The 27,535-nt window shown below is 41.4% G+C and overlaps 1 protein-coding gene across 3 annotated transcripts; it reads left to right on the top strand.

Annotated features, from left to right (window-relative positions):
• The first annotated feature begins 3,318 nt into the window (after positions 1 to 3,318).
• ZFX (zinc finger protein X-linked) lies at positions 3,319 to 26,870 on the top strand. 3 transcript variants are annotated; one of them, XM_065070843.1, is made up of 8 exons: positions 3,319 to 3,453; positions 9,533 to 9,621; positions 10,061 to 10,627; positions 18,237 to 18,386; positions 18,585 to 18,728; positions 18,821 to 18,955; positions 21,503 to 21,643; positions 23,091 to 26,870. In XM_065070843.1, exons 2-8 carry the CDS (start codon positions 9,561 to 9,563, stop codon positions 24,275 to 24,277), a joined length of 2,385 nt encoding a protein of 794 aa, XP_064926915.1. In that variant the 5' UTR covers positions 3,319 to 3,453; positions 9,533 to 9,560; the 3' UTR covers positions 24,278 to 26,870. The 3 variants fall into 3 exon arrangements, with proteins under 3 accessions (XP_064926915.1, XP_064926923.1, XP_064926933.1); XM_065070851.1 differs by lacking the exon at positions 18,237 to 18,386; XM_065070861.1 differs by lacking the exons at positions 18,237 to 18,386; positions 18,585 to 18,728; positions 18,821 to 18,955 and having other exon boundaries at positions 23,091 to 24,560.
• Positions 26,871 to 27,535: the final 665 nt, after the last annotated feature.

The following is a 27,535-nucleotide window of genomic DNA, read 5'->3' as shown; positions in this document are numbered from 1 at the left end:
TACAATTTATTCACATGTACATTATTGGTGAGATGGATGCAAAAGTTGTCAGCCATACCAGACTTAGAGCCATACTAATTTTTTATGACTTGAAGGACACATTATTTTTAAGAAAAACTAAACGGAACCTGATCAAAACGTCACAATAACCCATGTGATAATTAAATGTAAGAAATTACCAGCACATAACTTCAGAACTAACTCCCTGACTGCTAAGCACTACTACAATTTTAAGAGGACATTCAACAAAAGCCACCAGCTTAATTTCCTTTTGTGAGGGCAAAGTCAGAAACAGCATGGTATCTACTGCTGAGCAATACTAAAGCAAGCTCTGGGGCAAAATACCAAGAAACACTGGATCACAGGTAGAATTAAGAGTCAGAAGGTAAGGGCTCTGTTCACAGGACTGTGAACAACTGAGCTATGAACTTCTAAACACAAGCTATATTCTGTCTCTGTTGTATCAAATCTGATCCAACCCAATCACTAAGGTCAAAAATCCTATTGCTTACAATGTATTTTCACCATTTGCCTACTCCACTTCAAAAAATGCAAGGTACAAAAACGTTTGTGCAAGCAAGTTAACCCATGTTGTTACAAAGTGGTGCAAGCATACCTACTCTATCTGCAGTTTTTAAGTGCCTTCCAACCTTGGACTCTTCCATGAGCTGCAAGAGAGAAAGGGCTGAGTATCAGTTGTAAACACAGCTTCCTTTCTGGCAGCTCCACCAGTGGGAGTTACCCCGTTTCTGATCAAACTGGGGTGTTTGTGGCCCACTGGAAACCATCATGGCTGAGGGCATTTAGGTGACTGCTGCATCAGGACAAATTGTCTCTCTAATGACTCAAAAGCTCTTGAGTAGTAAAGAACAAGGGGATAAAAGTGAAACAATTATATGGACACGGTATGAATGGCCAACCCGTCAACAAGTTAAGATTCAGGTCTTTACAAAACACCCAGCCATTCGCCTCTCAATGGAATCACAGCTTTTCCGAGGTCTCCTCCTGCAATGACGTAACATTTGGATATACGTATTCTGGACTTCCTTTCCCTTTGTGAACGGCAGATTGATTAAAACATCCTTGGAACCAAAGACCTAATAGGATATTCTGCTGTTCATTGTAACTTCCTATGCATTTTACATTTGTTGGAAAAACTGGCTTAAAAATTGGGGAATCATCCAAGCTGGAAGGTGCCTCTGCACCTAGTCCGACTAGTCCAACCCTGCTGCTCAGAGCAGAGTCAGCTACAGCAGGTTGCTTACAGCCGTGTCCTTACAGGGTTTTGAGTATCCTCTCCAAAGCTGAGAACTTGACAATCTCTCTGGGAAACCTGTTCCACTGCTGAAAAAAATTAATAAATTTTTTTCCTTACATTTATTTTCCCATGTTTGTGCTATCACTCCTTGTCCTTTCATTCAACACCACTGAGTCTGTCCCTACTATCTTCACTTCCCCCATCCGGTATTTATACACATGGATAATTCCCCCCAGCCCTCTCTTCGCCACGCTGAGCAGTCCCAGCTCTCTCAGCTTCTCCTCATAGATCGGATGCTCCAGCCCCTTAGAACCATTTTAATGGCCTAGCTTCTACAAAATCATTGTAAAATACAAACTACCAGAGACATGTTCCAACCAAGGATCAATGCATAAATAAAACCAATTAATAGTTTGACCATTTTCTACTTCTCTGTGTTAGATCTACCTTGCTGTTGATTATGGATCTTTATCTTTCTCTGCTCTTGTTCCTTTGGCCTCTTCCATCCTGACAAGAATATTTACTGAAGACTACTTTACATTAATATCACAAGTATGGTCAAGCTCAGCAATTCTTTTTAAGGTAAATATTTTAGGACCTCCTGTAATACACATTTGGGCTGATTAAGCCTTCATGTAATTAAATAAAAGGAATTGTTTTTTGAAGTATTATGGTTCTTCTTCTGTTCTCAGTATCATGGTTAAAATTTGCACAGTGCAGGGTACATGTTTACCATAAGTTATACTGAAATAAACTACAAACATCACCCAAATTACTTTTTAATCCTGTGTGATAAGACAGAAAAAAAAATAGTGTATAAAATTAAAGCGAAGTCAAAGCTGAACCTAAAGGCTCATTCGCAACATAAACAGTGCACAGATGCTGCTCATGACCAGGTAAGTCACATTTGCATCATCTGATACGTGCAACAGCAGATTTCCTTCCAGTTTACTTAAACAGCAAGAACAACATGTGAAGTAGCCTCCTCAAGCCCTGACCCCAAAATTACACAACTCCAAACAAATCGGATGTACCTCCTCACCTCCCTGAGGTAAATCACGGTATGTAATTTTTGATGCCTCGAAAACTTTAGGATGCACCTTTTATGGATCAACATCAATTGTTCTCTTAAAAAAAAAAAATCTGATTAACTTTCAGGTCAAGGATGAAGAAACATTATTACATATTTTCGAACTATTTTTCCAATTTTCTACTGTCCACAACAGGCGAACCCTTTCCCCACGCCCTGTACTGCTGTTCCCGGGGGGCGCAGCGCTGGTCAGTGCCCGCGGGGCGCGCCGTCCGTCACGCGTGGAAGGGCCGCCTTCCCCGTGGAGAGTCGGTGCTCCAGCTGCGCCTGCCGCCCCACCGTCCGTGTGGTGTTGGTGTTGTTGTTATTCGCCATAATTCCCACTGGTAGCCGCGCCCCGCACCGGGGTGACCCGAGGCCACGCAAGCCCCGGCCCAAGGCCCGTGTCCGCCCCAGCGCGGAGTTTCCGCAACCTACAAACATCCACCTCCCGGTCCCCCCGCCACGCAGATACAAGTTAAACGCAGCGGCTGCAACGCGGAGCCCACCGGCCCTTACCCCCGGGCCGAGCAGGGCCGGGCTGGGCCGCAGGCCTGGTGGCCGGCGCCGCGGGATGGCGGCCGCGGGAGGCGGAGGGCGGGGGAGGCTCGCCCGGGCGGCGCCAGCATGGAGGGGCCGGGAAGGGAGGGGGTCCCCGGGGCAGCCGCTTCGCTTCGGGGGCGCACGCCGAGCCCCGAGCGGCGCTTTGCGGCCGAGCTGCGGCGGAGGCGGCTGCAGGAGGAGCCGCAGGGAGCCGAGCGCCGCCGCGCCTGCCTCCCCCCCCCCCCCCCGCGCCGCCACCACCCCTACCCGCGCCGGCTCGCCTGGCCCAGCAGCGGCCCCCGGCCCAAGCGGCGGCCCCGGCCCCAGCGAACGGCTGGCCCGCGGTGGCGGGCAGCGGCGGCGGCGCGCTCCCTTCCGCCTTTTCCTGGGTCTCTCTCGGGCAGTGACGTGACGTGCTGACGGCGGGCCCGGCCCGGGGAGCTTGGCCGCTTCCACTCAGCTCCGAGCTCGGCCCCTCCCTCCCCTCCCGCCCGCCCGCCCCGCCGCAGCCGCCGCCGCGCTCGGCCCAGTCGCGCTGAGAGAGGCCGCGCCGAGGCGAGCGCCGCCGCCCGCCACCCGCACGGTAAGCAGCCCCGGGGCTGGGCCCCGCCGCCCGGCCCGGCCCGGGCCTTCCCCTGCCCGCACCAGGCCGCAGCGCAGGCCCCGAGGAGGCCGCAGCTAGGCCGCGCCAGAGCTCTGGCAAGAGAGCGGGCCGCAGGGCCTGGGTCGGCGCGTTCTGCACACCCAGCGTGGCCCTGGGCAGCGGGGGAGGCGGTGTGAGGGGAGCGGAAGCGGAGGGGGGTGGTTGCGGGCCTGGGGGGAGACAGACGAGGTCGGTGCCAGGCCCCAGGCCCGGCCGAGGGGGTTTGGAGAGTGTCTGGAGGAGGAGACAAAATGGCGGCGCGCGGGGGGGGGGGAGGTGGAGGGCGGCGGGCGCCATCTTGAATTAATCGCTCGCCATAGCCTGTGCCTCCGCGCAGGCCGGGCCGGGCCGGAGGGGGGAGCCCCTGGCCCCGCTCATCGCAGCGCCGGGCCGCAGGTTCCGGAGAGGGAGAGCCCGTAGCCTCCCCACCCCCGCTTCTCCCTCCTCTCCCCTGCCTCTCCCTCCTCCCCGCTTCGGCGCCTGCCAGCCAGCGAGTCGCAGGGGAGCTCGGCGCTTTCCGGCCCGTGGCGGCTTCCTGCGCGGCCGTGCTGGGGCTGCCAGCGGTTTCTTGCCAGCCCCGACATCACCTCTCCTGCCGGCCGGCCGGGAATCCGGGCAGCGGTGCGAGGTTCGCCCTCAGCCTCCCTGGCCCGGCCGCCCCACGGGTGCGGAGGCGCGGGGCACCCGGTGCCTTGGGGGCTCCCCAGACCCCTTGGGGCTCCCACTCGGTGCAGGCTTCTGCTCCCCCCTGGCCGTCCCGTCCCCTGCACAGGCCCCCAGCTGGGTAGGAAGTAGTTTCAAAGGCTCTCCAGGGACTGGTTATTTTCCTCAATTGAGTTTTCCTTAAGAATTAGCTTATGAAATATGGAGAAGCCTCCCCCCCCCCCCCCCCTTTTTTTTAACTGGTTTCTGGAAATGCCTGCACCACTGAACTACAACAAAGAGGAAAACACTTCTGTTTTGTTGTGTTTTTTAATGAAATCGTAATGAAAACGGCAGTACTGATTCTCCTGCCAAAACTGAAGGAGGTGCATCAAGAAATAAACAGCTAGATGATGACACCGTCACATTTGTAACATTGTTTATATTCTTCACCTAATAATCATGGGATGTATTTCCAAGATAAGAATTAGATGCTGTAGAAGTATATTCTGTTTTTTTTTTTACCCTTCACGTGTGTGTGATCGAGAGCGTGTGTGTCCATCGTGTTCTCCCTAAGTGGGTCATGTAGGGAGAGTTGTGACACTGCAGCAGGAGTGTAGATGGCACCCACAGCTGTCTCATAACCACAGCAAAGCTGCGGCCAGCTCGGGGCTCTCACTCAATTGGGACATGCAAGGCGTGCTGCAATTTTTAATGGGATGTGGCAAGGCATGACGGGAACTTTGTTATAGTCCTACACTAAAGTCATCAGCGTTGGTCGTGGTTGGGGCTTGGGCGTGGAGAATTTTTGCTGTTTATGAGTTGGTTTTTTTGGGAAGGGTCGGAGTTTTGCTGCATCGGTATTTGGTTGATGCCCTTACTGCAAATAAACAGATGTACTCTTCTTTCATTAGGAGCAGGCAAAGGGCTGTGTTATGCATTTATTTTCCTAAGGATGGCTTTTCTGAAGTTTCTTCTTTCTCCTTTCTTCCCATTTTCATTTTTTCCTTTTTTTTGGTGAGAGCAGAGAAACTGACAGTTTCTGTGGTGTATTAAAGCTCTTTCTTCTACGGAACTCTATTTTTAAAGTTGTTCTCTCTTTAAAAAGTGACAGCTTGTCTGTTTTTTTATTTCATCCTTATTACCTTGCTAGGCCTGTTGAGTCAAGGATTATAATGTAGCAAGAGCTTTTCTTGACTGATTGTATCTGAGATCAGATTTTCAGAAAATATCATTTTTATTTTTGGAGGTTACTTTATTGCTCGTAGCTTAATACTTTCCATTAATATATAATTTTTTATCTGTCCTTGCACTTGAAAATACTGCCTTGACTTTCAGAAAAACCAAACCAGCTAAGTCTCTGAATAAATAGGTAAAAATCAATATGTAAGAACTAATCTTAGAAGTGGAAATAGCTGTATTTCAGAGTTGTACTGGTTCTCGATCCATGTGAAGCTGGCATAGACCCAAGCCAAGTAAAGAACATGTAGGTATTTAGTTATTTTCAGAGGTGTAAAACCTGGTTTTATCTGCCTAGGCTTTTTCTGTCATAGTCACAGAAGAACAGTTCCCAAATTACTGAGATTTGAACAAAATGCCATGTAGGTTTGGGCTTTGAGAAGGACTAAATGTAGGGCCATGGCTGGGCACCTTCTTCTCTTTCGGAGTTTAGGTTCCCAAACCAGAACTGAAAACTGATTCTGTCTGCTTTGGTGCCAGAACCTGCTCCTGAGGTGAGTGTCGGCTGGAATATTTTGACAGAATCGAGAGGAGTTTCTGCCCTTCTGTAAATCTTGCAGGAAAATGAACTACTGGAATTGCTTCTTAGCCTTATGGTACCATGGAGCTTAGGGTGATGACCAGGACTTTGGAGGTGTTTGGTGTGGTGCTCTCAAGAAGCAGCTCTGGCATTTCCTGTGTTGCAGACCATCATCTTCCTCATAGAGCTGCCGGTTGGTGCAGAGCCACATGCTGTATCTTCATTTGCCTGGCTGTGTCCTGGGCCCCTGTGCTGGCTCAGAAGAAGAGCAAGCAGCAAGAAACACAGTGTTTTCTCATCTATTGGTTAGAGTATCCAAACCTTGAAATTATTTCAGGAAATGTTTAGGGAATTTTTTTTCCCCCATCCATGAATGAATGTCTTGATGCCTTTTTGGACTGCAGATTTCATTTTAGGCACCTATATACTTTTAGATAGTGTATTCAAATCCTTTTTTAAAGACTTGCATCCTCTTTTGGTCCTCTTGCCGCAGCAAATTTCTGTGGAGGTAGAGTCTGTGCCCTAATGGAGCACTTTTAGAAATCTTGATCATCCTGCGCGGGAGTAAGAATTTGTGCATATGAATTCATTGGCTGGGTCTGGTTGCAAAAGAGCATTATGGGAAACCTTATTTAGGAAGAAACTCGTTCACTGAAAGGGTTGGGTTTTTTTTCCTTCTCCTTTGGAACCAGTACCAAAGTATACATCTGTGGCCTTTTAAAGACTCAGTCTTGAAAAGTCATGTTCCTGGGAAACTTCTTCAGTTTGTACAGAAACTGAGCCTTCGTTTTGCAGCATATTATGCCCCTGTAGGTGACAAGGCCTCGCCAGTGGAGAAGAGGCCACACTTGTGCAGAATGTGTGGTTGAAGGTCTGGTGGCCTGTCACTGCTGGTGGCGCACGGAACTGTGCCATTGTGAACACCTCAAACTCGTTGGTTTTAGCGTTTGTTGACTGGAATCTGGGCAGCAGTGAAGAGATGGCACGTTCTGGGCGCTAGGAAGTAGTGGTGGCAACCTCTGGGCCTCATGGGTGAGGAGGGTGGACAATGAAGGAGGGCGTCACTCAGACCTAAGTGGGGAGAGGGTGCGATACAGAAAGTGCAAGCATGAATCATGGGAAGCAGGAATTTGTGGTGGAGTGGTGGTCAGGTGGGTGATGAAAGCAGGAAGTGGAGAAAACGAATCCCAGTTCTTCCAGTAGCTAGTGGTGAACTGGTGCTTCAAGCTAGTTGGGTCCCAGCCAGTCAGAGACTAATGTGTGTGGTAATACAGTCCTCAAAAGCACAGGCAGAAACAGCATCTTGACTTTTCCCAGAGAGCTGGACAGCGAGTGCTGGCTTCTTATGTGTGTATCACCTAAGGAGAGAGGCCATTTATTTCTTCCAACCCTTAATCCCCCCCCTTGCCTCCTCCAGAAAAGAACTCTCTGAATTGTTGGTACAGTCTTTGCTACAAATTGATCAGTAGCACAGCTTTGAGGAAAGGTTGGGAGTGTGCTGTAGTTACAAGCTGGAGAAATTAAATAAGCATGTGAGGAGGTAAGGAACATAACACACCCTGTTTCCCTGAAAATAAGACAGGGTCTTATATTAATTTTTGTTCCCAAAGATGCCCTTTTGGACAAGTATAGCTGCCTGGACACTATTTAAATTGACTTTTTAATGAACTGTAACTAGGGCTTATTTTTGGAGTAAGGCTTATATTTTGAACATCTTCAAAAATCCTGAAGAATCATGCTAGGGCTTATTTTTGGGGAAACAGGGTAGATACCAGGACACAAGAAGTTGGAGGAGAAGTAACAGAAAAGATTAAACTAAACACTGAAGACAACACAGAAAAGATGACAGCATGAACAGGAAAGATACTCGTGATAGGTTGGCTAGGTGTACACTGAATAAATAGAAGTAAACCAAGTTGGGTATGAATAATTATTGCTTAAATGACCGTATGAAACCTTGTTATTCCGTTGTTTCTGTGGCATGGCAGAAGTTGGTTGCCATCAGTCAAGCGGTGTCTTGTATCAGAGGCTGAGAAACACTTTTCTTCTGCTCTTAGTTCTGAAAAAAGCATGTGTGAAGAGCTGTCCCTGTTAATAGTGGGTGCTTCTGACAGAAATGCTTGACAGAATAATTGTGAGGCGATTTATGTCCAGATGGACACCACAACAATTTGTTAGCACAGCAATCTTTAAAATATAGGGGCCTTCCAACCGAACACTGCACAAATATGGGACCCCTTGGAAAATTATTGGACTGCTGTTGCATTTTCTTCAGTTCAGTTTCTGGCTATATTTCTCCCTCAACTTGTAAAAATATTTTTTTTCTTATATATAAATTAGGTGTTTAGCTGCAAAGAGCTGAGAAAAGTTAAGCTAGAAAAAAGAGCAAAGTCTAGAAAATACTTGCTACGGATTATCGTTGTAGGCTTGTGGTTTGGCATAGTTAATTTTTTCTTTTGTATAGAACTTTTCCCCATGAAGACTTAATTAATATAAATGTTAGTTGATGTAATTTGGAAAGCTTATGATTCTTATGGAAACCTTGGGCAGAATCTTAATGTTTTTCCTAGGTCTTTCGTGAAAGTATCACAGGAATGGGGAGATTTCTGCTTGTCTCTGTGAAAAAAGTTTGAAGGAAGGAGAATTGCATCTTGGTCTGTACAGAAACATGAGCAGAAACGTGTAGCAATGTTCTCTTGCCTTTCACTGGTTCTACACTTAGGAAACTAGGTGGACTAAGTGCAAGGAAGTAGTACAAGTTTATGTTAGATGACATTTTACCCAACTAAGTGTGCCTGATCCTAATTATAATGCACATATGTAAGCAGCAAAATTTAGACTGCGGTTTCAGATTTTAGTAGGTATTTTAACTTCGTGGTCTTGTTTTGTAGTTTTGTTAAAAAAAATAGAAATCTTAAGTTGTTCTGATGCGTTGAAGATACGTTGACATTCTGTTCAAAGAAATCTGGTAGCATATGGCATTGGTAATTTTTGAGAACTGGTAATATGTTTTAGTACAAAAACAAACAGGTACTTTGTCTCGGGCAGAAGTTTTTAAAATATTCAAGCATCTGGGGGTTCAAAACATATGGTGTTATGTTCTGGAAGCAGTTTACATTGATAGTGCCTCAGTATGGACAGAGGGGAATCAAAAGCTGTGTGCATTGCAGATTATTGGCTGTCTGCCTTTAACTTTCCTTATCAAACTTTGATTTGACAATGCTGTATTCCTCATAATGCAAAAAAGACTTGAGTGTGAACTTGTCTTGGCTTTGTCTTTTTTTATTTTTTTTCTTTGTAAGATTACAAGGATATCATATTTTCATATCCCTTTATCAGCTGCTTCTGTGTTTGTGGAGCTGTGGGGTTTTGAGAACTGGACCTGGAGTGCTGGAGCTCATCCTTCTCTTACTCAGACTGTGGGTGTTTGGTATTCTAGAATAGTATTTCTGGGATCCCAAACAGAGGTGCTCTGAGTGAAATCTGGTCCATCTTAAAGTCAAAAGGTGTCATCTATTAACTGCCATGCACCCAAAATTTCTGTTTTCTGTGCACAGGAAGAGGCAATATTCATAGCATAATATGAGTTAAATAACCTGTCTTCTTTACCTCTTACAGACACTGTGACTGATGAGAATTAAAGGCCATGGATGAAGATGGGCTTGAATTGCAGCCACATGAGCCAAATGCATTTTTTGATCCAACAGGTCGGTCATGAGATAACATGTAGATAAGTATTCACATTAGATACTATTGGCTGTTTGTTTGTCTTTGCTTAAAAGTCCTGTACTGCATCAATGCTTTTGTATAGAGTAGTCACTTTCGATTTTTGGTTGTTTTTGTTATTCAGAGCAATATGAATGAGCTGCTCTTTGGTCAGGTAATAGTTGTTTGGGTGTTGGGGGAGAGTCTGAAAAGTTGTAACCTTTTCCAGAAGAGAAAATGTTCTGTTAGCACCTGCTGAGGACTTGCTTTATCAGCTCCCCATATATCTGCCTATCTTAAATGCTTATAGGCTATTATGCCTGTTTTACTAAATTGCAGCATAGTGTGCAACTTGAAGTAAAATAGAAGTAATTTCAACTATCAACCACTTAATCTGAGTTAGTTTTGCAATTTAATTGGTATTTTAATCATGTTTTTCAGGAGCTGATGCAGGACATATGGATGGAGATCAAATTGTTGTGGAAGTACAGGAAACAGTATTTGTTTCAGATGTAGTCGACTCAGATATAACTGTGCATAATTTTGTTCCTGATGATCCAGATTCGGTAGTAATCCAAGATGTCATTGAGGATGTTGTTATCGAGGATGTTCAGTGCCCAGACATCATGGAGGAGCCAGACGTATCTGAAACTGTCATTATTCCTGAGCAAGTGCTGGACACAGATGTAGCCGAAGAGGTTTCTCTGGCTCATTGCACTGTCCCAGATGATGTTTTAGCTTCTGACATAACAGCAGAAGCAATGTCTATACCAGAACATGTACTGACAAGTGAGTCAATGCATGTGCCTGAAGTTGGACATGTAGAACATGTAGTTCATGATAATGTTGAAGAGGCAGATATTGTCACTGATACTCTGGGAACAGATGTTGTTTCTGAAGAAGTCTTGGTGGCAGACTGTGCATCAGAGGCAGTGATCGATGCCAATGGAATTCCTGTGGAACATCAAGATGAAAAGGGCAATTGTGAAGATTACCTTATGATTTCCTGTAAGTGTCTGGGTAAAGCCATCGAAATTCTTAATATATGGGCCTAGGTGGTGCTTGAAATATCTGAGGGAGATTTACTGTATTAGTTAATGAAATGCACATCTCACAAATGCACTCAAATGGGGGTATTTTTAAGGACATGTACCAGCTAAAAATGCTGGTGAAGTTAAAGGAGAGAAATACTGGCAAATGCATGTCTGATTATAAATTATTTCTTTAGCATTTTATAGTGTATGAACAAAAGAGTAAGAATTCTGGTAAACTAAATGCCATGTATTAGTAAGAACTGAACAAAAATGAAAGTGACATTGTTTGTTTGAAAATGAATGTATATGCAGGTTACCAAGACTACTGCCAAGACATTAAGAAAACAAACAAACAAAAATTCTTGGAAAAGGGAAAGTAAAAAACCCTCTTTTTTAGCACTCCACGTGACAATTTGTTATCTTTGTCCTGTTTTTTGCTAGGCCCCCTCCACTTCATTTATGGTTAGATACAGGCAACAATATGGTTTTCTTTGCTGTTAGAATGTGCTTTCTTCTTTTGATTAAGCAAAGGACAGAGGTATGCTGCTAACAAAAAGAATAGCTATCGCTGCTCACAGCTGCAGAGCAACCATGAATATCTTCGTCTCCTTTAGGGACACTGGTGCAATCATGTTCAATCATATTTCAAAAGACTTAAAAGTAGAGGGTGGAGAAAAACAGAGCATATCATCAGTCATTTTTCTACTGAGGATATCCATTTGTGCAAACTAGAGCTTACTCTTAAGAATGTTACTTATAATGCTTATTCAGTGCATAACCTAGGAACATCACATCAGTGTCACTGCTGAACATTTGTTTGTCGTAGAAATCAAAAAGCTTTGTTAGGCTGGTTTGGTTAATTGCCATTTCAGGCACTTCACTTTTGTCTGTCATTAAATGACTCTATTGATGAGGCATACTTCATGCTCTGCTTCAGTTACCCTTTTTCTTTTCTATTTTATTTTTTTCCCCCTTTAGACACTTTTTTGAAATGTATAATAACTTGTTTTAATTTTATATTTTGTAATTATGGATTTTAATGTTGCTTCTCCTTGCCTAGGGTCACTGTATTTCTTAATTTATCATCTCTTGTGTTCCATGAGTAACCTTGTGCAGCCATGTTTTGAGTTTATATGAGGTACAGTTAATTCTCTATTATCTGGGAAAACAATGAAATGGGATAGTGCAAAATATGGATAACACACAATATTGTAAAATTAAGCTGCAAGATCATACTGAGGTGAAATAGATCAGGGATGCTCCTCTCTGAAATAGCATTAATCCAAACTCATAAATAAATGCACTCTGTACATTATGGTACAGATACAACTTTCTGGGTCTAGACCTGAGTTAGGTCAGCTGAAAGCAGCCCAAATGCCACCACACCTGTGGCATAGTTAGGCAACAAAGTGAATAATCCACCTATGGATGATTCAGGCCTGACTGTGTCAAGACTCCTGTGGTGATCCTTACCTGTTTCTTATCCTTGACTTAGCTTTTGAAGATGCTGTTGCTCCTGTCTCTCTGCTTACCCCTCCCCTGCAGGTTGTCATCCCACAGCATGGGCAGCAGTGTGACACCTGCGGAGCTGCAGTCGTGGGAACACTTTGCAGACTGTGTATGTGTAGATTCAAGTCAGAGGGGTGGGTAGGTGCGTGTCCCATTCAACCATTGCTAGTGGCTGAATGGGGACAGAATGTCTTGGTGGGTGCTGTATTGCATGACTCCTAACATACCCACTCAGCTAGGAAGTCGTCTTAGATATACCAATCGTCAACAGGTAGTAACTGGCAGAAAACACAGGAATTTCATTGTTCTGTTGTGCTGGGATATTCTGTTCTCAGTCATGTATTTCTGCAGTTTCATACTCTCTTTAATAGTGCTTCTTGATAGTCTTGCAATATGCTTTGTTTAGATTCAGAACCTTAAATAAGCAAGCATTTAAAATAATGGTTATGCTGCAAAACATGCATCCTTTCTATCTGTGTTTAAAATGTTGAGAAAGTTTACAGTTCATTTTAAAGGGAAGTTCCCTATTACCACCTACTGTGTTTAAAGCCTGCATAACAAGTTCTTCTGGTTGTGAAGTCAGAGTCTGGTGCTTTTCTGTGAAGTAAAGACTATCTTGCCAAATAGTCTCTTCGTTGTATGGAAAACATTACTTGAATTAATTTATCTCTCTTTTTTTTTTTTTTTTTCCTTTTTCTTTTTGGCGTGTTGGTAGTGTGTGTGTTTATTGGTCTGTTGACTATCTCAGTTCTTCAGTTGAACTTAGATGGATTTTAAAAGGTAGTAACATCAGCCTAGTTTTTGATTTTTTTCATCCTGACCTGTAAATTCATGCTTGATTTTGGCAAACCTCCCTGGACTGCTGGGGCAGATGTTGGAATATAATTTTGTCTGCCATTGCAGTAGCCAAATGAAGCTGATTCTCAAATCTGGGAGCTAAGACTGTGTTCTTCAGGATGCTTTTGCCCATCCTCTTTTATCTAGACACTTAAGAAACAAAGTATGACAGTTTGTGTTCTTTCTGTTGAAGGTTTCTCAGTCTGTATTCTTCAGTGGAAGTTATTGGCAAAATCTTTTTGCTGTCTTCTTGTGTCTCTCTCTTTAAGCATTTACATTTTTGTCCCTAATGAACTGAATCTACGTAGATTTTCTTAAGATGATTTTCTTAGCTCTATCCTGAATATATCTGTTTTGAAATGACTAACGCAGGTGTACTTTTTTAATGTTGTGTTTTTACCTTGATTTCAGACTGGTTTGTCTTTTCAAAAAGTATAGTTCTAGTAGGTTTCATTCTGTGGCTTTGCTTCAATAAATGCAGTATTTTAACATTTATTTTCCCATTTAGATTTAATTTAGTTTCTGCATTGATATGTCTGTGTTTTTTTAATTTCCAAGATAACGTTTCTTGGCACAGCTTATATTATCACTTACCTTTTGATGTACTCACCTTTTTTTCTTGGATACTTTGCCCTCAAGCTTCATTTTTGATCGATGATATATTTGGGGCACTTAAAGCAGAGCAGAATCAGATACTTACTCAACAAAGCAAGCAAACTGCTACTAGTTAGTAGCTTGAAAAGGGCCCAGGGAGTTTGCTAAATCATTTTTCCTTTCACATATGCCATAAGAAGCCAGCTCATGAGTTTGGTCAGGGAAGGATAAATTGTGTGCTGACTCACACTGGCACTAATTATTTGGTAGCAAATTTTGAGACTTGGAAAATAGTTTCTCCATAAATGAAGCAGTAATGGTGAGATTAGCTAGTGTTTGTCAAAACAATACCCCCCCCCCCGCCCCCCAGCATTTACTAACCAAGGAAAGTATTGCTTTACACCTGGCCATAAGATGGAAATTAAGATTTTTGCTTGTCTGATTTTATTCTATTTGGCAAATAAAGACGTGCTCTGGCATGAACTCATTCCATAAGACAGAAAGTTGTATTCCGATAATACTCATACTTAATTGCAGTAAAAATGGTGAGATGCAAAGTAAGTTTGACAAAGGGGATCTGGAGAAAGGGACAGGTGGCCTCACAAAGTTTTAGCTGCAGTTTTAGGAAGTTATAGGATGTATGCTGTTACAGGGCCTGTGTTATGTCCATCCATATCCTCACTTTGCTCCGAGTCAGGCATGTCTTTTGTTTGTTGTCTCTGAATTAGCACTTTGCGTTACAGAATCAGAACCCAGGGTACTCAAAGAGAGAGAATAATGATTGCATCTTTTAATTGGTATAGGTGAAACCTATATTTTCTCATCCTCATTGGATGCTTAAATTGAAAGCAGAGGATCTGATCAAAAAGGCCATAAAGTTCATGCCTTCATTAGGGCCACCCAGCAAATTTGCGTCAGGAACACAAAATGATTTTATTTGCCTTTTTAGCATGAAGAAGTACCCTCCTCTTTTTCCCTGGAGGTTCTTAAAGATGCAGGAAATTACTTTTTCCTTTCTGTGAAGTAGAACTTGCTGCTGAGCTTCTGCCTGACCATTGGAACAGCAGCAGCCGCTGTTGCAAACGAGAGTGATACCTTGGAGCTTTGTCTGATTTGTGTGCTGGGGACAGCAGTGAGAGAAGGACAAGGGTTAGATACCAGTGTGGTGCTCAGGAAGATCTCTGCTAGATTGCTGCCCTGAGGGGAGCTTCAGATGCACAGGCTGTACTGTTGATCATGTGGCAATGGCATTTGCATTAAAATAAAAATAGAACAGAGCTCTGTTTTCCAACATCTTAGGGTACCTGCTTTGCCATTTAAGAAATAACTGGACAGTAGAAGTAACTTTCAGTGGATGAGGAATTCTCTGCTATCAAGTGAAGTACAAGTAAAATGTTTCTATCACAGATAACTGAAGAAAGTCTGAGGAATACAGCATGCTTTTTGTCTATTTTAGAGAAAACAGAATAGTTAGCAGTGGCCTTTTTCATTAAGAATGGTTAAGTAGAGTTGTTTATTTTGTAAGCAGGCAAGTATCCTATTATATGCATTTTTTTAGCAGCAAAGAGAACCACTTGGGAGCATAAGGGTTGATAAAATAGATGATTTCTCATCAAATTGCTTCATAGGCAGATTTTTAAGATCTGTTAAACTGGTGTGGAGACAGGCTTTCTTAGAATGTTTGTAAGAATTGTTTCAGTATGTTATTTAGCAGTGAGCAGTGTGTACTTGAAAAAGATGGAAGGTTTCTTAGTCCTTCAGTGAATTTTGTCTTTTACATTCCTTATATTTCCTCATTAACCCCATATAGAGGAAAAATGCTAGGAAGGAATAAATGTAAAAGCTTATGGAAGCCATTAAAAAATAGAGACAGTTACAGATATTTGCGTTTTTCTAATTAGGAGTAAAAGACTGCAAGAAAACGGTGCTTTGTGTGATAGGTACCCATTCTGTTTCGCCGCCTTTGTCTCAGGGAGAGTGGCTGAGTCACCATCCCTGGAGGTGTTTAAAAGACGCATAGAAGAGGTTCTTAGGGTCATGGTTTAGTGACAGCGTTGAGTTAACGGTTGGGCTGGATGATCCTGAGGGTGTTTTCCAACCAAAATGATATTATTATTCTTCTGATTTTTATATTTTTTCCTACCTTTTCCTTTCCACCCTACTTTTCTTCCTGCTACCTGTTTGCTACTATTCTGCGAATACTATAACTTTTTAAGCCCTTCAGGTACTTCAGTTTTTCAAGTTTTACTACCTGCTGAGAGTGAAATATTTTCCTTTCAGATGAGAAAAGTTTGCCTAATATTCTTACACATTTTAATGGTGCTGTTAAAAAATATTTAAGCCAGTTGTTACATTTTGAAAATGCTGTTGAATATAGAGGGAAATCAGGGATAAACAAACTCCAAATTATATAATGACTTTTTTTTTTTTCTTTTTAAAATCATGTTGTCTAAATGATTACTTTGAAGCTTGGAGAACTTACTTCAAAGAGTAAATGTGGCATATTTTTGAGATCTAGAATTCTTCCGTTGTGTGAATATTAGCAGTGGATACTTCCATTAATGTATGGAGGTAAAAAACTCTATTGTAGTTAAAAGAAACCAACCTATTTCACATGGCACATGTAGGTTTGTTTCCTCTTTGGTTGCAGTGTGACTTGAGCTGGGTGGCAGACGTCCACTTTGGCTTCAGCATTGTAAAATCAGTCTACGCTGATTTGAAAGCCTTCCAAGTACACGTGCGTGACATTGGAAACAGCCAAGTTATGGGAGAGCAACTACATAAATCTAGCATAGGAATGAAAGGAAGTTTTCTTTTTGTCAAGAGTTCCAGTGACGTTTGGTATTTCATGCATATGCCAAAGAATTTATGAAATTCTGCTCGATAACTGAATATGCGTACTGTGTAGCTATGTTGTTAACACGAGTCAAAAAAACATCTTAAGGTTTTTACTTTTGAAATGCTTTGTGGTTTCAGCTTCAAGATGTTATGTTGGCATTTGTGGCACAAAATAATTTTTTAAACATGGTACTGCTTGAAACATTCTGTATGGTGGCCGTTGATCATGAACTTGCCATAAGAGTATGTAATGTTTTTTCTGTTGCTCTTTTGGTGAGGAAGGTGATAAATTCATTTTAGTGCTTCATAATTTAATGTTATTCGTATTTCTTTGTGAATAATGATGCCTCATTGAGAGACTGCACTTAAATAGAGTTGTGTTTGATACCTGAGACAGAACATGTGCTGATTTATCTAATTCAAAGGCTAATTTATTGACTTAATGGCAGGAAAATAATAGTAATAATGTTTTGAACTTTTTTTGGTACTAGTAGATCTTAAAATAAATGGATGACTTGCAGTTACTGAGTAGTAAAGCTATGACTTAGTTAGGAGGATAGTTAAATGAGTGCCAGTAAAATGAGCATACTTTGTTAAGTATTTTATATGTGCTAGGCACAGTCGTTAAAAATTCTACAGCATTTACGGGGCTGTTCTTATGCTTGCTTTAGTATAAAGTTCATGTCTTGTAATGAACTGAAGTTATGCGTGGCTCTGAGGGGAGCCATGTCAGCCTCCAAAAGTGACTTTATCAACAGTGAAGTCACAAATGACAAAAGTATGACATGATGATAAGAATTCTTGAATAATCTCAACACTCAAGAAGCTTCTGAAGTTGAGAGGTTCTCTGAAGGTCTTGAGATGCTGGATTTTATTTTTGTGAATGTGTATTTAATATTTATTTCTTGAAAACCCACTTTCGGTAAAGGAGATGGTGCGTTTGTGCATGTGCCTCTGTGGAGTACATCTTAAAAATCAGAATTGTGTTCCTCACAAAGCTGGCTGTTGGCCACGTTTGTGTGGGAGCCTGAAGCAAGTCATGGCAAGTCAAACTGAAGCATGGTGTTGGTTTGCTTCTGGAAGGAAGAGAGCAAAATTTGAGATGATCGTAAGGAGAGTGGGCAGCGCTACAGCATAAAATGAAGCTCAATTCCCTTTCAGTAAGGGCACTGTGAACAATTAGTCAAATAGGTTCAGCAGCGCTGTAGCGTCAGGCTGCATTTTGACACTGTGCTCGATCCCTCGGCTGTTGAGCGGGTGAGAGAAAAGTGGAAAGTTTTCTTCCTGGAGTTTTCACTGATTTCCTCTCCAGTCAGCTGAAGAAGCACCAATATCACTGCTTTGCAAGGAACCAGGCCTGACTGGCTTGTGTTAGAGATGGGGTTGAGCAACAGATAATGCTTTTGAAAAAAACAGTTAATAGCATGTTAGTTGTGAAGGAGAATGCAATTACAACTGAGAATAAGTGAAATATGCCACAGAGTAAGTACTAATATGCAGTTTCTTCCTACCTTGATCTTGACACAGGCCATTATTTCCCTATTAGCATTGCTTGGTGTGGTCCTTCATGCTTCTAGTCATACCACTGCAGCACTCTTGCACTTCCACCTTAACTAGGAGATATGGCTTGAATTTATTTCTGTGGTTATTGTTGTTATTTTCAAGGATATGAAAAAAATAAAGTATTTATGGGTAGGTTCTTTATCACAACGTAATTTTAAACTGTTTCCAAATTTGAGTAATAACGTCTTTCATATATGTCTGTCTGTAGATGACTGGATAATTGTAATAACTTGTTTTTGTAGTGGATGATGCTGGTAAGATAGAACAAGAAGGTTCTGCTGAAATTACCATGGAAGCAGAGCCAGAAAGTGGCTCTTGTAAAGTGGATGGCATTTGTCCAGAAGTCATCAAGGTCTATATATTCAAAGCAGATCCTGGAGAAGATGATTTAGGTAAAATATGCTCATTTTGGAATACTCCACCCTGACATTTGAAATTTTGCATAAGTGAAGACTGTGGTTTCTCTGAAGTCATCTGTAAAGAGCTGTGGGTCTGATGTTAAAGAGTGAGAAACTTCCAGTTTTCTGTGTTTTAGCACAGAACTTGAACAAAGTGTGTTTAAAATACTTTACTCTGGTCTTCCTAACTAGGGGGCACAGTAGACATTGTGGAGAGCGAGCCAGAGAATGACCACGCAGTCGGATTACTCGATCAAAATAGCAGTATTCGTATTCCAAGGGAGAAAATGGTTTACATGACTGTAAATGATTCTCAGCATGAAGATGAAGACTTAAGTAAGTAGGTGGCTTTCATTTGGGAACAAGGATTTTCACTTTCAACAGTTCAGTGTTCCTATTAACTTTTTCTTGACTTCTTTTTCTCTTAGATGTTGCAGAAATAGCTGATGAGGTTTATATGGAAGTGATTGTAGGAGAGGAGGATGCAGCAGTGGCCCATGAGCAGCAAATAGATGACACTGAAATTAAAACTTTCATGCCAATAGCTTGGGCAGCAGCTTATGGTAGGTAATGCTTAAAGAGTTTTTCCTGGTGATGCTGTCTGTAGCAAAATGTTGGGGATTGTTTTTTGGAGGGTAGTATGTTTATTTTTAAAATTTTAGTTTCAGTTTTAAAGTTTTAGTTTAATAATGGTTTCTTTGCATAATGAGCCTTAAACAGAGAGAATCTGTAAGGCAGGCAGGTTCTTATTCCTATTTTAACAGGCATTTTCCTTCATATTTTCATGATGTAGAAGGGGAAGTACATGAGCTTTCAGCTGAAAAATTACACCTCAAATACACCTGTCCTTCACAGTTTTAGGACACAGTAAAATCTGGCTTGGGAATAGAACTGAATATTTTTATTTTTGGGGGAAAAAGAAAAGGCACATGGGAATATGTGAGATACAGTTTAACAGTGGAAAGCAACACGGACTTCTTGTTTGATTTAAATAAAAATAATAAATGCTTTCTTGAAGGAACATATAAATATGTGATTTAACCAATGGAAATAATTGCTTCACAAAAAAAGAAACTGGAAGAAGACATCTTAAAATTATAGCAGAACCTTGAGAATATTTCCAGCATGCAGAGCCATGTTTCTTGAACATTAGTATTTGAACACCAACTCATGCAAACTGATCTCCAAAACTTACATAAGCTGGTAGAGCAAAATCTCAGAAATGTTTCTGTGTTGTCCTGTTCTTCTAAATGTACTTTGAGTAAATGAAGCAGAAGAAATAGTGGAGTAGAGGACAGAACTTAGGTTATATGTCTGCATGATGAGGGTTGTGGTGATGATGCCAGCAAACAAATGGCAGAGAAGTGCTGAGAATGCAGTGGGGGCTGGAATCACGGACATAAGTCAGGGGAGGGCAAGATTTTGGGGAGTAGCATGTGTTGGAAGTTGCTTAGGAGGTGGATGGTAGCGCACCCACAGCCTTATCTTTGTCCATATGCTGGTGAACACAGTTTGGGTGAAGAGGAAAGAAGCTACATTGAGTATGAATTAAAAATGGAATTAAGTGAACTCAAACAAAAGTTGTAGACTGAAAGTTCAGTGATTTTGGAGGAGAAGAAAATGGAGCAGAGTGTACTGAGAAGAGAGAGATGGAATTGAAAGGAGAATTTTAAAATTTGGGAAACAGTAAAGTCATTGCACTGTCAGCAGTAAGCAACCTAACATGCAAGATGAGCGGTGGTGGGCAAAGGAAGAAATAGTGAAGCATGAAGGCGTGAAAATGGCGGAGATTTGTCATCTGCACTTCTCAGAACTCTGATAACAGAGCTGACATCAGTGGCATCTTGAAATGTTAGATTTATTTTGTTGCTGTATTGTAGCAAAGCCCAGTCCCACTGTGCTTCATATTGCAGAAAGTTTTTGTGATTTTATTCTAGTATTAGAAGATGTTTGGGGCCTTTTTTGTGTTACGCTCTAGAAGGACTCCATGCACCTGTTGCAAACTTTCTGCACATGAGATGTGAAATGGGTTTTCATTTTCAGCGTTTGTCACTTGCCGCGTTTGCTGTTCAACACTTGAGCCAGCATATAAATCTGAATCTTCAGGCTCTGCACATGCCTTTTTCTGGCTTGGAATCATACCTTTGTTCTTACGTTAACGGTGACTATTCATTCTTGGCACAGTACAAAGGAAACAGCTATTGAGCATCTTGCACTTTTGTCCATTTCAGTCTTCCTTTCTCATTTGTGTGCTTTGCTTTCCCTTGGAACTGTTGACTTCTATTGATTCAAGTAAATGCTTAACTGTGAAATTTATTATTAAAATTTATTTATACCCTTAAATGATGAATGTGAAACTGATTGCCAGTGAATACCTTCCCGAATTTATAGATACATTTATCTGTGATTTTCTTATTTGTTTTGCATCCAGTGATACCATTTGTGTAGGAAACACGAAGCTCTGTGAGGCAAAGATTGTTTCCTTCTTTTTCTATTATACAATACAGAGCATGCTCTTTGTTCCCAGTAGAAAGAATTTGTAAGTGTTAAAGCGTCAGGTGTGCAAAGAGTAAGTAGTGTACTTTGTGTGCAAGTTATGGGCTGTTCAGAACAATTCTTTCATCACAGTTCCAGTTCTGAAAATTGGTGTGTGAGAAACTTCCGTCAGGTGAATTCAGATGTCCAGAAGTGAATGGGAGCTCACACATGAATGTTTTTAAGGACTTGGAAGAAAATGGGGCACAGTAAATATTGTGACATGCTACTGTTTACTGATGTTAAACATTTTGGACATAATTAGCAACCAAAGAAATGTGAAAAATCCTGCATTTAAAGGAGTACTCTTTGTAAAATGGAAAACCATTAATTGCTGTAAATTGTGTACTTCTGTAAAATTAGCTTGACAAAGCCAGTGCTTCCAGGGTCATAATACCACACGTAATTCCTAAGTTACATACAGAGAAGTTTTGCAGCCCATCCTGTGCATCATTATGGTTTGATTAGATGTGCAGATAATAGTTTATCTTTTCTTCCATTATCATTGTAGAGCCTGTTGTTTGAATAAACTGTAGAGTGATGACGGTAGATAACTGTTTAACTTATCTTGTTAGGTAATAATAATGATGGCATTGAAAGTCGGAATGGCACTGCAAGTGCTCTTTTGCACATAGATGAGTCAGCTGGGCTTGGAAGACTGGCTAAGCAAAAACCAAAGAAAAAAAGGAGACCTGAGTCCCGGCAGTATCAAACAGGTGAGTGGCTGGTGATAATCCGGTTCCTCTAGACACTTATCCAAAACCAGATCTACTTTGCTGGTGGGGTGTGCAGCATCTTGTAAAAAGCAGTGATTATTCGGGGAATTACTTTGTTGACAACACTTCTGTATCATAAGGGAAGGTGTATTTTATTTTCAAGTTTTTAAATAGACAGCTCATTTGGATTGGGGGGGTGATTTACAGGAAACAGTTCCTGACATAGAAAAAAAACTATCATAGCAAAAGGTTAAAAATCTATGTACTTAACTTGCCACACCAATTTTAATATTAAATGTTACTTTTTTAAAGATGATGTTAGATAAAGTGTTCCATACCGGTGCTTTTTAAAAACGCTTTTCGTGTTTATTGAAAATATATAGAACAACACATTTCATTATATCAGCTCAATAAGTAACTGGAAAATCTGAACATTTTATGTTATAGTAGGTAGTATAACTTCTATACCCTTTTCTGTTTTAATTGTGAAATTAATTGCCTAGATGTTCATGGCAGTGTTCTTAATTGCATCAGTAAGAACAGATGTGCTGTTGTGACATGATTTCGTTTCTGCTCTTACTATGTTATGGTCTGATAAAGTTAAAAGAAAACACTTGACTGTTTTCTTTAGTAGCCTTGCCTTAAATGATACTAAGAGTTTCCTTCCAAATTGTGACTTAACTGTAGGAGTTCTGTTTTGTCTAGCACTGAATTAGTAAACCAGGCAAATTTTAATCTTAAAGTTTGCTTTTTCTATTTCCAGCTACCTAGTCAGTTCTCCTTCTAAAATGTTTTTGGAAAAGAGAGCTTTTTAGCATGCCTAGACAAATTCAGGGTAAACAAATCAGGCTGATGGATGAGTCCAAATAAGTTCCAAAGCTTTGAGGTGTCTGTAAGTGAAATGTGTTCTCATTGATTCATGCTTGACACCTCTTCAGATTGTAACTGTGACAGATGGCACGAGAAGGAGGTGTTAGTTTGGGGACGTGTGAACTGTAGTCAGTAGTAGGTGATTCAACTACCAGATTAAATTTTACAGATCGTGGAAAGTTGAAGAAGGTCATGTGTTATGCTTACTATGTAATACTCAGTCTAAATGGTTGGCTGCTGTTCTTTGCACCAGCAACCGTTTCTGCCTGTGTTTAATGCATGAACTCAGTCACAGTTCCTCAAAGTAGAATTATGTAAGGTGAAGAACAGCTGGGTGATGCTTTGGTTGTCTCCATAAAAAAACAGTATTTCCTTTCTCCTGATAAGAATAATGAATGAAAGCAGTTAATTCCCTCAGTTTCTCCTACCCGAGTCCATTCTATTATATAGTGTAGTGTATGTGTCTGACTGTGATGTTGTTTAACAATTCAACGTATTGTGAAGGTTGAAATATGACATTTATTGAAGCGTACTATTATTGTATAATATTGAGGAAGGGTTTCTTGTTGTTTTTCAGCAATAATCATTGGCCCTGATGGTCACCCGTTGACAGTCTACCCCTGCATGATTTGCGGAAAGAAATTTAAATCTAGAGGTTTCTTGAAAAGGCACATGAAAAACCACCCAGAGCACCTTCTCACTAAGAAGAAATACAGATGTACAGACTGTGATTACACTACAAATAAAAAAATAAGTTTACATAACCACTTAGAGAGTCATAAGCTGACCAACAAAACAGAAAAGCTTATTGAGTGCGATGAGTGTGGGAAGAGCTTCTCTCATGCGGGAACTTTATTTACTCACAAGCTGGTGCACAGGGACAAAGGAGTTAATAAAACGCACAAGTGCAAATTCTGCGATTATGAGACAGCGGAACAAGGATTGCTGAGTCATCACCTTTTAGCTGTCCACAGCAAGAACTTTCCTCACATTTGCGTGGAGTGTGGCAAAGGATTTCGCCATCCGTCAGAGCTCAAGAAGCACATGCGAATCCACACTGGTGAGAAACCCTACCAGTGCCAATATTGTGAATACCGCTCCGCCGACTCCTCTAACTTGAAAACACACGTAAAGACTAAACACAGTAAGGAAACGCCACTCAAGTGCGATATTTGTTTCCAGACTTTTTCAGATACCAAAGAGCTACAGCAGCATACGCTTATGCATCAAGAAAGTAAAACACATCAGTGTTTGCATTGTGACCATAAGAGCTCAAACTCGAGTGATCTGAAACGACACATAATTTCAGTCCACACGAAAGACTATCCTCATAAGTGCGATATGTGCGACAAAGGCTTTCACAGGCCTTCGGAACTGAAAAAACACGTGGCGGCTCACAAGGGTAAAAAGTTGCACCAATGCAGACATTGTGACTTTAAGATTGCAGATCCCTTCATTCTGAGCCGTCACATACTCTCAGTTCACACAAAGGATCTTCCATTCAGGTGCAAGAGATGTCGGAAGGGCTTTAGGCAACAAAGCGAGCTGAAAAAACACATGAAAACACACAGTGGCAGGAAGGTTTATCAGTGTGAATACTGTGAGTATAGCACTACAGACGCCTCAGGCTTCAAACGGCATGTTATTTCCATTCATACAAAAGACTACCCTCACCGGTGTGAGTATTGCAAGAAAGGTTTCCGAAGGCCTTCAGAGAAGAACCAGCACATTATGAGGCATCATAAAGATGTTGGGCTGCCTTAAAGTCTCTTTCACAGACTTACAGCTGGAATTATAAAGGAATTTTGCCTTTCGGGCAGTTAGCTTATTTTAAAGCAAATCACCTGCGATCACACACACATACACAAAAAAAAAAAACGACAAAAAAAACATACTGTGCATTTGATTTGTTGCTGTATAAAAATAGGATTATCGCTTCTAGTTGACTTTTATACTTTTTGTTCAATAGCGTGTTCTGAATTCTATTCAGTTTGTTTAATAAATGAAGAAAAGATGGCAACAATAAAGTTGCATTTAATAAAGTAAACCCTGTCTCTTACTGAATTTTTCAACCGTAATAGTTTATTTAAGTATATTTATCTTACTGACTTTGTTGATACTCACAGTGTCCATGTTAATGCAGTTTTGTGAATTTTAAAAATACGCAATTTCTCCTGATGAAATTGTCAGAGGTGTGTATAAAATGGGGAATTGTGATGCTGAAGATCAAGTCAGTAGGGCCCACCTCATTGTCTTGTTTTGACTATACAGACTTTGTGGCAGGTAAACTATTTTCCATTTGAGGAGTTACTCATCTGACTTTATTGCAGAAAACCATTCTGCGTTTTAATTCAGGTTTCAGCTAAAAAAAAATTTTAAGTGGTTTGGGGCATTTGTTATCTTTCTTTGTTGAATTTGAAAGTATGCTCATGTACGCATGTGTTTATTGTTCTGTGCTTCTTTGTCTTTGAAAGGTTTTGCCTGTCAAAAAATGAGTTGGGTTTTTTTCAATTTACTGCTATCTTAATGTTGGAAACATAAAATACTGTTGTTCCATCCGCAGAGTTAAGAGATTGCAACCGTCTGTACGTGCCAGTAAACGTACCTCAAACTTAATGCTTTTATGTATATCAGTATATCAGCTTTTATTGTGAGTTGGTTGAGAACAAAATTTAAGACTGAGAGGTGCCTCTATTTTGGAAATGAGATACTTACAGTGAGGGCTTCAGAGGGGGATGGAGTGGAGCAGATGTGTTCAGGAGGAGTAGAGGTGTTTTAATGTAGATATCCTTAATAAGAAAAGTAACTTATGATAGAACTGTTTCTAAATTGACTGTTTTTCCTGAGCCATTAGCAGCCGTGTTAAGCCGCCGTTTATTAATTAGTACAGTATCCAGAATTAACCCAGTTCTTTTAATCTGTTTATAGACAGCTGGGAGAACATTACAATTATTATATGCAATTTTGCCACCTGAAGACTATTACAAAATAGCGCCATGTCGTTTGCTAATTGCAGCATAAAGGTACAAAGCACGAAGTCGTGTGCCTCAACAACAACTGTGGAGCGAAAAACCCAAGCCACTTAAGTATGTGCCAGATTTTAGGCCCCGGTCGTGCTCCCCTTGCTCAGATTGCCCCCGAAGCCACTGGCTGACAATGGATTGCAGAACTGGGAGGCAGCTGCCTGCCAGCTTAGGGTAGATTTGTGACCAACAATTCGCTAATGGGAAGAGTTCGGAGCCTGGCCTGCTGTTGACTCTTGTTTCTAGGCAGGCAAACCTCCTGTTGAAATGGAACAGGAGTTTTAGTGATGGTGTCAGGTTTGGGGTGACAGAGGGACAAAGGTTTCCTTTCAGATGTGCATCTTCTGAGCCTTTTGTATTTAGTTTTCTTACCGAGCCCTGTTCCTGCTCAGCCCTCCTGTTTCACTCTAAGCCGAAATACTTGTGTTTAATTTGCAGTTCAGAAGAGTCGAATGCCATGTCACTACCTTTATTGTATAATTTCTTTTGATGCTTGCTTGGCAGTGCCCCTGGACTAGTCCAATGCGCTCTTGTATAATATTGCTACTAATGGGCTGTGAGCCTTTAGTGTGTAATCCCCAGGTGTGCTGCACTGTGCCTTCCTTGAAATCCCACGTGAAGTCGAGCAGATTTTCTACATGGCCGTAGCTGTCCGGCTGTTGTCCACTGGTTGCCAAATCAGATGCAGTAAAACCCAGTACGCATTTTCCCTTTGTGTCTTCCCCCCTCCCCTTACGTCCAAGCATTTTCTAACTGGAAACCTGAAAAGTGTACAAAATCTGCATAAACTCCCATAGCATTGCCGAGGATTTTAGCCATTTCGAACTTTATTTTTTTAAATAAGCTGAAAGACAAAGAACACAATTTTACACATTTTCTTTCTCTTATGTAGCCTGGAATCATACACACTTTTTTTTTTTAAAGCACAATGTTGAAACTTTTTTTTTAATAATTAAAGGTTTGGTCAAGTGGATTTTGTAAAATGTATTTGTCTGTATAAAGAGAAGATGAAATTATAGTTATTGTTAATGTACTGACATTAGTTACAGGTTAGTTTTAATTCTTAAATAATTTGCTTAGCAAATGCTATAAAATGGATGTTTCAGTTTAATGTTTAAAAAAGGTACAGATTTTTACAAGGACATAATATAAATTATTGTTCTGTAGAAAATACCCTGTTAAATATTGTATACGTCCTTCCCTCTGTACACTTTGTAAAAAAGACAAAAGAAAAAAACAAAATACATAGAATCATATAGGGATGTGTGACATTATTGTAATTGTGTACTTGATAATAACGTGAAAAAATAAAATTCAAAATATTTTCCTGTTAATGAACGTTCGGTCTATTTGATGCCAGTACTGAGACCAAGCATTGTTCTGAGGGACACGACCATCTGCAGCTCTCTTGAGCTTCAGTTTATGTTTCTGCTCCCCGTTCTTCAGCTCATTCTGTGTAGTCCCGAGGCGCGGGTGATTCAGTCCCTCATTCAGTTGAATTGTGTCTGTGCGTGGAGGCGGAGGGGCTTTATGGTTGTTTCTCTGCACATGGGAACTGTTTCGGTAATCGTTCATTGGGCACAGGTTGTCCTGCTTTAGCGGGGTGTGTGTGACCTCGTGTCAGCCCCTTGCCCCCACTAACCTAATGACAAGAGGTGCTGTTGGGTGTCCCTGCCCTCCCTGCCTGCCTGAGAAGGGAGGAGGCGAAACATGGAGGTGGCACATCTGCTGGCCCACATACCACCAGGGTATTTGGTCTAACTAGTTTGCTCTCACTGGATACCTTTAGGAAATGCTGACTCCTTCACTTCTCGTCTTGGTTCATCGTGCAGCCAGATGAGCACTGGGCAACTCTTGCCAGTAAGAAGCTGTTGTGCTGAGCTGCCAGCAATCTGCTTTGCTTTGAATTGTTTTCTTGTGGGTTTTTTTCCATCTACCTGGTGTTCCTCAGCTGCTGATTGGGAAACTGCATGTTGAGTAACAGAGACGTTCAGGGCAC

This window comes from Columba livia, chromosome 1, assembly GCF_036013475.1.
Source record: "Columba livia isolate bColLiv1 breed racing homer chromosome 1, bColLiv1.pat.W.v2, whole genome shotgun sequence".
Classification (NCBI taxonomy): Eukaryota; Metazoa; Chordata; class Aves; order Columbiformes; family Columbidae; genus Columba; species Columba livia.
Note: the sequence above shows the minus strand (reverse complement) of the source record. Positions and strands in the feature narration are given on the sequence as shown.

Coding starts and splice junctions, on each gene's coding strand:
- ZFX (XM_065070843.1), top strand. CDS start 9,561: ATGGATGAAGATGGGCTTGAATTGCAGCCACATGAGCCAAATGCATTT. Junction 10,628..18,236: donor AGATTACCTTATGATTTCCT/GTAAGTGTCTGG, acceptor TTGTTTTTGTAG/TGGATGATGCTGGTAAGATA. Junction 18,956..21,502: donor AGCTTGGGCAGCAGCTTATG/GTAGGTAATGCT, acceptor TTATCTTGTTAG/GTAATAATAATGATGGCATT.